The sequence below is a fragment of the Hemitrygon akajei genome, chromosome 9 (genome assembly GCF_048418815.1).
Source record: "Hemitrygon akajei chromosome 9, sHemAka1.3, whole genome shotgun sequence".
Lineage (NCBI taxonomy): Eukaryota > Metazoa > Chordata > Chondrichthyes > Myliobatiformes > Dasyatidae > Hemitrygon > Hemitrygon akajei.
The window spans coordinates 101,607,636-101,620,151 of NC_133132.1; the positions used below are offsets into that span (position 1 = coordinate 101,607,636).

The 12,516-nt window shown below is 44.2% G+C and overlaps 1 protein-coding gene across 3 annotated transcripts in view; it reads right to left on the minus strand.

Moving 5' to 3' along the window:
• sipa1l2 (signal induced proliferation associated 1 like 2) overlaps nt 1-12,516 on the minus strand; it is a 511,308-nt gene that overhangs the window by 50,901 nt on the left and 447,891 nt on the right. For all 3 annotated transcript variants that reach the window (XM_073056679.1, XM_073056680.1, XM_073056678.1), the window contains one exon: nt 12,333-12,495. In XM_073056679.1, the coding sequence (XP_072912780.1) occupies nt 12,333-12,495 (163 nt within the window). The remainder of the gene's footprint in view (nt 1-12,332; nt 12,496-12,516) is intronic.

The window sequence follows — 12,516 nt, forward strand, 5'->3', positions numbered from 1 at the left end:
GTGCAGCCAATGCCAAGACTCTGTGGGAAGGACCACAGTATAGAGCCTGTGTGATAGCCTCACAAACATTTCATGGAGTGCTTGTTTAAAGAGGAAACATACAACACATAATGCTGGTGGAACACAGCAGGCCAGGCAGCATCTATAGGGAGAAGCGCTGTCGGCGTTTCGGGCCAAGACCCTTCATCAGGACTAACCGAAAGGAAAGATAGTAAGAGATTTGAAAGTAGTGGGGGGAGGGGGAAATGCGAAATGATAGGAGAAGACCGGAGGGGGTGGGATGAAGCTAAGAGCTGGAAAGGTGATTGGCGAAAGTGATACAGAGCTGGAGAAGGGAAAGGATCATGGGATGGGAAGCCTCAGGAGAAAGTAAGGGGGGGGGGGGAGAGCACCAGAGGGAGATGGAGAACAGGCAAACAACTAAATATGTCAGGGATGGGGTAAGAAGGGGAGGAGGGGCATTAACGGAAGTTAGAGAAGTCAATGATCATGCCATCAGGTTGGAGGCTACCGAGCCGGTATATAAAGTGCTGTTCCTCCAACCTGAGTTTGGATTCATTTTGACAGTAGAGGAGGCCATGGATAGACATATCAGAATGGGAATGGCACGTGGAATTAAAATGTTTGGCCAGTGGGAGATCCTGCTTTTTCTGGCAGACCGAGCGTAGGTGTTCAGCGAAGCGGTCTCCCAGTCTGCGTCGGGTCTCACCGATATATAAAAGGCCACACTGGGAGCACCGGATGCAGTATACCACACCAGCCGACTCACAGGTGAAGTGTCGCCTCACCAGCGACCTAGGGAATATTGAAAACCCGGACTCCAGCACCATCACCGCGTGTTCCAACGGCCATGGATTCGCCCTGGCTGTCGATCTCGGCTGCCCCAGCGACCCAGGGCATTTTGAAAATCCGGACTCCAGCACCATCAACGCGGGTTCCAACGACCATGGACAGCTTCAAAGCGATTGTGCAACCACCGACTGCGACTCCAGTCTTGAACTCCAGGCCGGGTCTTCACGTGCTGCGATTGTGACTCCTGTCTCCCCTTCCCCCACCACCACTATGCAATCCCCTCTCCTTCAGATCCCATCATCAGCTCCTGGGCCCTCAGAGGCTCCATCTTCCTCTCACCCCAACCCTTCCCTCTCCACTGACACTACCAGCCTCCCTCCCCCCTCTGATCCCATCTCTCATCCATGCCGGGTCTTTACCATTCCCTCCGACCTTCAACTCTCTGAGGTAGAGCGCTCTGTCCTCAGTAAGGGCCTCAGCTTTGTCCCCCTTCACCCACACCTCAGTGAGTTCCACGTACACCGTGACGCTGAACTCTTCTTCCGCCGGCTCCGTCTCAGAGCTTACTTCTTTGACAAGGACTCTCCTACCCCCACCGATGACCCCTTCTCCTGTCTTCAACCCTCCTGCTCTTCATGGACACCCCGCTCTGGTCTTCTACCTGCTCTGGATCTCTTTATTGCTAATTGCCGACGGGACATCAACCGTCTCAACTTCACCACACCCTGTTCCAATTCCAACCTCACTCCTTCCGAACGCTCTGCTCTCCGCTCCCTCCGCACCAATCCCAACCTCACTATAAAACCTGCTGATAAGGGGGGAGCTGTTGTTGTCTGGCGTACTGACCTCTACCTGGCTGAGGCACAGCGACAACTCTCTGATACCTCTTCTTATTTACCCCTTGATCATGACCCCACTAAGGAGCACCAGGCCATTGTCTTCCACACCATCACCAACCTTATCAGCTCTGAGGATCTCCCATCCACTGCCACCAACCTCATAGTTCCCACACCCCGCACTTCCCGTTTCTACCTCCTACCCAAGATCCACAAACCTGCCTGTCCAGGTAGACCTATTGTCTCAGCTTGCTCCTGCCCCACCGAACTCGTTTCTGCATACCTTGACACTGTCTTATCCCCCATTGTTCAATCTCTTCCTACCTATGTTCATGACACTTCTCGTGCTTTGAATTTTTTCAATGATTTTAAGTTCCCTGGACCCCACCATCTTATTTTCACCATGGACGTCCAGTCCCTATATACCTCCATCCCCCAGCGAGATGGTCTCGAAGCTCTTCGCTTTTTTTTTGGATTCCAGACCTAACCAAATCCCCTCTACCACCACTCTCCTCCGTCTAGTGGAATTAGTTCTTACTTTCAATAATTTCTCCTTTGGCTCCTCCCACTTCCTCCAAACCAAGGGTGTAGCCATGGGCACCCGTATGGGTCCCAGGTATGCCTGCCTTTTTGTTGGCTTTGTGGAACAGTCCAGGTTCCAAGTCTATATCGGTATCCATCCCCCTCTTTTCCTTCGCTACATTGACGACTGCATTGGCGCTGCCTCTTGCACGCATGCTGAGCTCGTCGACTTCATTAACTTTGCCTCCAACTTTCACCCTGCCCTTAAATTTACCTGGTCCATTTCCGACACCTCCCTCCCCTTTCTTGATCTTTCTGTCTTCATCTCTGGAGATGGCCTATCTACTGATATCTACTATAAGCCTACAGACTCTCACAGCTACCTGGACTACTCCTCTTCCCACCCTGTCTCTTGCAAAAAGGCTATCCCCTTCTCACAATTCCTCCGTCTCCACTGCATCTGCTCTCAGGATGAGGCTTTTCATTCCAGGACGAAGGAGATGTCTTCCATTTTTAAACAAAGGGGGTTCCCTTCGTCCACCATCAACTCTGCTCTCAAATGCATCTCTCCCATTTCCCGCACATCTGCCCTCACCCCATCCACCCGCCACCCCACTCGGGTTAGGGTTCCCCTTGTCCTCACCTACCACCCCACCAGCCTCCAGGTCCAACGTATAATTCTCCGTAACATCTGCCACCTCCAACAGGATCCCACTACCAAACACATTTTTCCCTCCCCACCTTCTGCTTTTCGCAGGGATCGCTCCCTACACAACTCCCTTGTCCACTCATCCCCCCCATCCCTTCCCACCGATCTCCCTCCTGGCACTTATCCTTGTAAACGGAACAAGTGCTACACCTGCCCTTACACTTCCTCCCTCATCACCATTCAGGGTCCCAGACAGTCCTTCCAGGTGAGGTGACACTTCACCTGTGAGTCGGCTGGTGGGGTATACTGTGTCTGGTGCTCCCGGTGTGGCCTTTTTTATATTGGTAAGACCCGACGCAGACTGGGAGCCCGTTTCGCTGAACACCTACGCTCGGTCCGCCAGAAAAAGCAGGATCTCCCAGTGGCCACACATTTTAATTCCACGTCCCATTCCCATTCTGATATGTCTATCCATGGCCTCCTCTATTGTCAAAATGAATCCAAACTCAGGTTGGAGGAACAACACCTTATATACCGGCTGGGTAACCTCCAACCTGATGGCATGATCATTGACTTCTCTAACTTCCGTTAATGCCCCTCCTCCCCTTCTTACCCCATCCCTGACATATTTAGTTGTTTGCCTGTTCTCCATCTCCCTCTGGTGCTCCCCCCTCCCCCTTTCTTTCTCCTGAGGCCTCCCGTCCCATGATCCTTTCCCTTCTCCAGCTCTGTATCACTTTCGCCAATCACCTTTTCAGCTCTTAGCTTCATCCCACCCCCTCCGGTCTTCTCCTATCATTTCGCATTTCCCCCTCCCCCAACTACTTTCAAATCTCTTACTATCTTTCCTTTCGGTTAGTCCTGACGAAGGGTCTCGGCCCGAAATGTCGACAGCGCTTCTCCCTATAGATGCTGCCTGGCCTGCTGTGTTCCACCAGCATTTTGTGTGTGTTGTTGTTTGAATTTCCAGCATCTGCAGATTTCCTCGTGTTTGCTCTTTAAACATACAACACATTGGTGCTTTGCAAGAGAAAGTATTGATTCAAAGACATAAATTAGCTTTATTTGTCACATGTACATTGAAACACACAGTGAAATGCATCATTTTTGTCAAATCAAATCAGCAAAGATTGAGCTGGACAACCCGTAAGTGTCATCACACTTCTGGTGCCAACATAACCTGCCCATAATTACTATCCCTCACCATACGATTTTGGAATGTGGGAGGAAACTGGAAAACCTGGAAGAAATCTATGGTGTCACAGGGAGTATATACAACTTCCTTACAGATAGTGGCAGGAATTGAATCCCGAATGGTGATCGCTAGTGCTGTATTAATATTATGTCAACTTCTTTGCTGCTGTGTTGGCCCCAATATGAGTATGAAACCAGGCATGAATATTGTATTATCTGTATACTTTTGAAATTAAACAATGGATTGTGTTCATTGGAAGTGATGTCGAGATATCCAGAGGAAGGTGGCAGGGTACACTCCATGGACTCCTCATTCCAACGGCCAGCTTTGTATATAGCAACATCAGACAATGCATAGAGCCTGAATAAGTAGCGAGCAACAATCCATCTGAAACTACCCATCCCTGGTAATGAGAGGAAAAGCCACACAATGCTCCATTCAGTTAATACAAGAGACTACAAATGCTGGAATCTGGAGCAAAATAATGACCTCAGCAAGTCAGACAGCATTTCGAGGGAAAATAAACTGTTAACATTTCAGGTGAAGAGTGTCAGCCTGAAATGTTCACTGCATTCCCCTCCATAGATGCTGTTTGACTTGCTGAGTTCCTCTAGCATTTTGTGTGTGCTGCTCTTTGTGGGTTATGTTTTTGCCAACATCTGGAATAGGACGCAGTGGTGTTTGTTTAGGTTCACCCTAAGCACTGTACAAAGTAGGACTTTGGTACTCTGCAGGCCCTTGCCTGGAATACACAGACACTTGTCTGAAATTCTGTCCATTGGTTTTCCAGTGCCAGGAGATATCTGGAAGTGAATGCTGCCAATTGACATATCTCAAGTTGCAGTACGTGCAGTACGTGCTGAAGGACGCACTGAAGTCACACAGTGTGGTCACTGCTAAGTCTCTGTGGGGAAAGACTACAGCGTAGGATCTTGCTGCTATTGGACATTGAAGGACTGTGTATAACAGCATTTCAAACACTTCATTGATGGAACATTTCAAGATTAAACTTCAGTGAAATTGGAATGTTAGGAGTGAGCCTAATACAGGGAATAAAGGTGAAGAAGTGTCCTGCTTGTATTACTGTATATTTTAATAAATAAAGTTTAGTAAAAGGCCTAGATAGAGTGTACATGGAGAGAATGTTACCAGTAGTGGGGGATTTTTGGGGTCAGGGAGCACAGCCTCAGAATACAAGAGCATCCCTTTAGAACAGAGATGAGGAGGAATTTCTTCAGCCAGAGGGTGGTGAATCTATGGAATTAATTGCCACAGACTGCTGTGGAGGCCATATCATTGGGTATATTTAAAGAGAAGGTTGATAGGTTCTTGATTAGTAAGCCTATCAAAAAGTTACGGGGAGAAGACAGGAGAATAGGGTTGAGAATAAATCAACCACGATTGAACGGGCCTAATTCTACTCCTATGTCTATGGTCTTATTTTTGGAAAAAAGTGGCAGCACCAGAACTTAAGACAAGTTTTGCTTGGGCTGATGGTGAGAAGGGCCTCGCTTGTCAGGTTCTCCCTGCACAGATGGAGTCTCAGCACCACTGCAGCTGCCCTTCGGAAACTCTGCTAGCTGTGAAACCATTATTCATTGCCTTCTGAATCAGATGATTGCCAAGAAGATCTGGATTAGGGGGTGCTGTGGTCTTTGTTGTGGTTTATCTGGTGCATAATTCTGTGCTCTAATGACTGTCCTTATGGAAACGCGCTAAAACAAACATCAACAACTTAGAACATGGCACAATTAGCCTGAAACATGTTGGTCTTTCAGTACAAAGGGCTGCCTCTGACAGAATATTCCGGACTTCACATTCCAAGGTCAGGAACTATGTGCTGACAAATGGTGTGAAACTCTGTGCAGCTGCCACAAAGGTTGTGTGGGGAAAGGCCACAGCTTAAGGCCCTCCCACCACTGCACACTGAAGATCTGGAATCTGTGCATCAAGTAACTGGACTATTTGTCATCGACTGCATGACAAAGGAAAATGGTGCTTTTTATACGTAATGTAAATGAAATGAAAGGGTCTATATTGAGGATAGCAACAGAGGAATGCCTCATATAAATAGAATGGGAATGAATATAAATAGAATGCAGATTTATTTCATAAAATGTATTTCTGAGAGAAAAAATCAGTTTCTGGGGTAGGACTTTGGACTTGGATCAATGATCTTTTGAAAATGTTAGTGAGAAAGCTGTCACTGAGGCAGAGCTGACAACCATCATAACTTCTTAGTGTCCATTATCAAACAAAAATGCTAATCAATTAAAGTGACACCAACATCCACTCACTCCCCAACTCAGTTTAACAGTGGAGGGAGAAAAATAAAAGTAACATTAAACTCAAACACTACACAAAATTATTGACAATACTTCTCAAACTGTTATCATTCAAACATCACAAATGTCACTGGGAAGTTAGTTAAGTGTCTACATCATTGGTCAGTATGGAGTACATAAAAGTCAGACAGAAGAGGGTATGCAGACCACCCACCCTCTCCAGTCTGGCCTCCACTTGATGGCCACTTTATTAGGTACATCTGGTCATTAATATATAATCAGCCAATCATGTGGTAGCAACTCAATGCTTTGAAGCATGCAAACATGGTCAAGAGGTTCAGTTTTGTTCAGACCAAACATTAGAATGGGGAATAAATATGATCTAAGTTACTTTGTCCATGGAACGATTATTGGTGCCAGATAGGGTGTCTTGAGTATCTCAGTAACTGCTGATCTCCTGGGATTTTTATATACAACAGTGTCTAGAGTTTACTGAAAATGGTGTGAAAGACAAAAAAAAAATCCAATGTGTGTCAGTTCTGTGGGAGAAAATGCTGTATTAATAAGAGAGGTCAGAGGAGAATGGCCAGCCAACAATCTGTCTCTGAATGTGAGCAAAACAAAAGAGATGGTTGTTGACCTCAGGAGGGCATGGAGCGACCACTCTCCACTGAACATCGACGGCTCCTCGGAAGAGATCATTAAGAGCACTGTTACGAATGTGCCGCAACTCTGAGGGGCCGAAGGGTACAAAGTCGCCCCTTCCTTTTTGAGAATTGCAAGATCGCTATTAATTCGCGTCTGGGACCCAGGAAATGAGAGAGAATCCACAAGGTTTGGAATGTGTCCTGGCCTCAGCGAAACTAAACCATTGATAACGGCTATTGTCTCTTGGAGACGGAATTGTGTATTGAGTACTGGACTATTCATTGAAGCCCCTCGGGGATGACCAGAGTGGGCTGGTTGAGGGATTGCATCATCCCAACCTGATTGACATCTGAGACCCCGTGAGTAAGGATAAAAGAGGGTCTGGGGAACAACCCCTTTAGACGCACCAGGAGAAACGCTGGAAATCCAGTGACAGCATTTTATAGCGAACGCCGGTGAGGGCTTGTGTACGTCCTCCTTTGCCAGGGTAGCGGGCTCATCACGGAAGAACGGCTTAGCTAAAGGAGAGGCCACAAGTGAAAGGCCACGACAACGAGACTCCGATGGATCGAAATCATAAAAGGAAAGCCGGCAAGTTTTTCTCCCAAACTCTCTCTCTCTCTCCAACCATTGCAAACCCAGCGGTCCCCAAAGGCTGCAGCCTGCATGAACTGAGTGACTTTTATATTTCCATCGGACAATACATTATCCCCTAGACAACGATACTTATTTCTTATTGATTATTATTATACCCGCACTTTAGATTTAGTATTGACGACGTATATTATCTGTATATTTGCATTGATATTATTTTTGTGTATTTTTACTAATAAATACTGTTAAAAATCATATCATCAGACTTCAACAGACCTCTTATCTTTGCTGGTAAGTGACCCAGTTACGGGGTTCGTAACAGCACCAAATTTCTTGGTGTTCACCTGGTGGAGAATCTCACCTGGTCCCTCAACACCAGCTCCATAGCAAAGAAAGCCCAGCAGTGTCTCTACTTTCTGCGAAGGCTGACGAAAGTCCATCTCCCACCCACTATCCTCGTCACATTCTACAGAGGTTGTATTGAGAGCATCCTGAGCAGCTGAATCACTTCCTGGTTTGGAAATTGCACCATTCAGATCGCAAGACCCTGCAGTGGATAGTGAGGTCAGCTGAGAAGATCATTGGGGTCTCTCTTCCCGCCATTACAGACATTTACACTATACACTGCATCCCCAAAGCAAACAGCATTATGAAGGATCCCACACACCCCTCATACAAACTCTTCTCCCTCCTGCCATCTGGGAAAAGGCACTGAAGCATTCGGGCTCTCACGACCAGACTATGTAACAGTTTCTTCCCCCAAGCTATCAGAATCCTCAATACCCAGAGCCTGGACTGACACCAACTTACTGCCCTCTATTGTGCCTATGGTCTTGTTTATTATTTATTGTAATGCCTGCACTGTTTTGTGCATTTTATGCTGTCCTGGGTAGGTCTGTAGTCTAGTGTAGTTTTTTCTGTGTTGTTTTTACGTAGTTCAATGTAGTTTTTGTATTGTTTCATGTAGCACCATGGTCCTGAAAAACATTGTCTCGTTTTTACCGTGTTTTGTAGCAGTTATGGTTGAAATGACAATAAAAAAAGTGACTTGACTTGACTTGAGATTGTTTCAAGCTGAAAGGAAGGCAACAGTAACTCAAATAACCATGCATTACAACAGTGGTGTGTAGAACAGCATCTCTGAATGCCCAGCTCATCAAACCTCAAAGTGGATGGGCTACAACAGCAAAAGACGACAAACGCACACTCAGTGGCTACTTTATTAGGTACAGAAGATACTAAAGTGGCCACTGATTGTATTTTTAGAGGTATTTGAGATTGGTGCCCAGAGAAATCTGAGAATGATTTGGGAGACTAGAGAAGGTTCAAGAACTTTGAGAGGAAAGGGAATTTTGAGATGGGGCATTAGGCTGCAAGTACAGAGGTATCAACTGATTTGACTTTGAATGCACTACAAGAACTGGTAATTGAGGGGAGTGAACTCTTCAATAACGTGACTCCGTACTTACTAATGATGTGGACCACTTACCGAACTCCTCAGTTCAGAAACAATTAGGAAGGTGCTATTATTTTACTGACACATTTCACTGTATGTTTCAATGGACATGTGACAAAGCTAATCTTAGCTTAATTTTATCTACTGGTGATCTCCTTGAACAAATAAAAAATAAAACTAACAGTGGTATTTTCTACTTCACTGCAGTGATTGCTCATTAAAATAAGTGCTTCACTAACTGCAAGATAGATTGGATCGTCATGAAGGGTGTTATAGAAATGCAAATCCTCCTTTGTATTTATTGTAAAAATCTATTGGTCTTTAAACTTAACTCCATTTGTTACCATCTTCGGTTTCATTTGAAAACATGGGAAGGGGAAATACAATGTCATGTCCATTACATCAGTTGCAGAAATATATCCAAATAAGGCAATGTTGATGAAAAAAAACATTAACTGAATGTTGATTGAAAACGTCCACAGAATGTTCATGACAAAAACTGCTGGCTAAAGGTTACACGTTGCAAATGACTTACAATTCCAGGTAGCTGACAAAAAAGTGAGCATGTGCAAGGGGAAAAGTAGGGACAGGCCAAAGGAATAACAAGGGGTGGTCATCTCAATAGATGCACAGAATATTCAAAGCGAGACTACCAGGCACCTTTGTAAAGTTACCAGAGTGCAATGGAAGCCTTGTGAAATTAGCTACCAAACACATTATCTTGATGCTTTAATTCACCATCAGCATAGACAAATGAACTCCTATTTTGCTAAAATGTTAATTTCTAGGAATTATAGTATTCTGTAAATACAAATCTAAAATTAAACAATCTTCTTATACAGAAATAGTTCCTCATCTAAAAAAAACTCTAAATGAAACAAGCAGCAGAATTTGGGACTTTTTCCTGTGTGTAGAGAAAACAATTTTTGGTTTCGGTCAAATTGTGATGCATTCTTGCAGTGTGTTCCAAGCTGATAATTTACCTCAATTTATGTGTCGTTATTGAAGAAAATATACAACTAAGCAATAAGGAATTAAGTGGCTGTTTATATCATGTGATTTTATGAAGAAGACAAGATAGTTTCCTTTTTGTGTATAACCGTGTTTTGCAATTTGCTAAAGGTCTTGCAGACAGTCATTAAGCTGTCTCCACATGGAATGCAAATGGCGCCAGACCACAGGGTCAGATCATTAAGATGTGCTTGCTGGCAATAACAGTGATGACAGTCTTCCTGACTCCAGACCCCTCTAAAACCCAGGCTTGGTCAAGTTCAAAAGTCACCTTTTTTTTTCCCTGATCCTCTCTCCCTTTGCTGAATTTCAGTTTTTGCCACTGAAGATATATAGTAATGATAATGCCAGTTAAGATTCAATATTCAAGATTCAAAATTGTTTAAAGTTATTTCCAGTACACAAGTGGAAAGGAGAACAAAATAATTGATACTCTGGATCTGATGCAGCACCAAAAAACCACAATAAGATAAAGAACACAAGAACAAAAAAGCCCACAATACATATAAATACATAAGATAGCTTATTTACATAGATTGATTATATGTCCATAAAGTGACGCTAGGCACAGGAGTGTCTGTACATAGGTGACTGACTGGAAATGATAAAGTAGTGGTGGTGGAGGGGAGGTTTAGTGGGTGGAGATGTTGATCGGCCTTACAACTTGGCGAGAGCAACTGTTTTTGAGTCTGGTGGTTCTGGCATGGACACTACGTAGCCTCCTCTTTGATGGGAGTGGAACAAACACTTCATGAGCAGGGTGGGTGGGATCCTTCATGATGTTACTGGCCCACTTCTGGCACCTTTCTGTATATATGTCCTTGATGGCAGGTTGTGGTGTGCCAATGATGCAATGGCCAGTTTGACCACATGTAAAGAATTCCTATACACCTCAGTGCAGTTTCTGTGCCACGTAGTGATGCAGCTCTCTTTAGCCTCCTCAGAATGTAGAGAAAGTTGGTGAGCTTTCATGATGGTGCAGAATGTGTCCTAGGACCAAGAGAAATTGTGGAAGATGTGCACTCCCAGGAGGTTGAAACTATTTGCAGATGTAGGAGATGTCTGATGCTTCCACTGGCTTCATATTACTCTGATGATTAGTCAAAACCTCTACTTTTGTGGTTACATTTTCCCTGTTGAATCAGAGGGAATGCCCCAATCTAGACACTGGAGCAGAAAATCTAGAGTGCCCTGACCATCATCAACACATAAAACAAGTTATTTGTTTACTATTTCATTCTTGAGTGTGGGAACTTGATGTGCACAACACAACTCACCCTTCCTACATGAGAAGAACTTAATTGGTTTAAATCATCTTGAAATCTGTGGTTACAATGAATACAAGATCTTACTGCACTCCATTAGATGAACTGCGAAAATGTGGCAAGTGTAAATGCACACTCTAAAAGAGAGAGCCTTTTGCGCTTTGAGGGCTCAATTGATTCACTGTGCAATCAATTGCTAACATGACTTCATTACTGAAGAGGGGAGGCTGAGTGAACAAGTTCCTGGGGTTTCTGACGCAAGTTCCATGGGTGCAAGTTGTCATCAACCTCTCTCATCTGGCTACCAAAGGAACTCCAGACCAAACTGTCAATTACTTGGAAAGGGCTTGATATTTCACTCAGAGAGCTGTTTTGATTCCTTCATCCTATTCCTGTGCTGTGCTACGTTTATGGGGTTACCGGAACTGACACCTGGCTTTTATTCCTGAATTTGTTTTAATTTAATGAATTTATATTTTCCAGCTGTTTTGGCAAAGGATAAAATCTTTACATCAAAAAACTGGCCATTAAGTTATCACATCCTCTCCTCCAAATAAGACATTTTGTGCATTCATTTTTCTCTTTATTTAATGTAATTTACTGAAAAAATTATATATATAATATATATATATTTCTTATAGTAACTTATAGTAGGCTTTGTGGCATCAGTACATGAAATCAACACATTTCATGTATCATATACATTAGTGATAATAAACCTGATTCTTATTCTGAGGATTTTTAATGTTATGTTAAAGGAGGACTGTAATTGCAAGCTTTGGTAAACTGTCCCACGTATCCAATATGTGCAGCACAACAGAGAAGGTGTAATCCTATCACAGTCATTGAGGAGAAAGTTATTTCAAATAGCTGTTGTCCCCTATTAACTTCAATCCACAGTGTTCGATTTGCTGGCATACCGGGGTTGCAACCTGAATGTCCCAATGGGACTGTTTCTAGAAGAGCACTCACTGCTCTACCTGGGGAGGTTCAGCTTTTTGTTCTCTGTCAGTTGGAGTTTTGTTAAAATACCAGTGGACACATCTCATGAATTAACTCTGACAGGTGTACAGACTAACCTTCCTCCTCCTCTGTTCCAAAGGAGGGCTGTCTGGCAGCATCAGTTTCAGAAACTCTTCTTTGGTGAAGGTTTGCTGGGATTTACTGACAGGACTCAATTCCTGCACCAAGTCCTGATGTTGACTGGAATTGCTTATCTCTGTTACATCACCATACAACCTCCTGGAGAAGTAAAAAATGGAA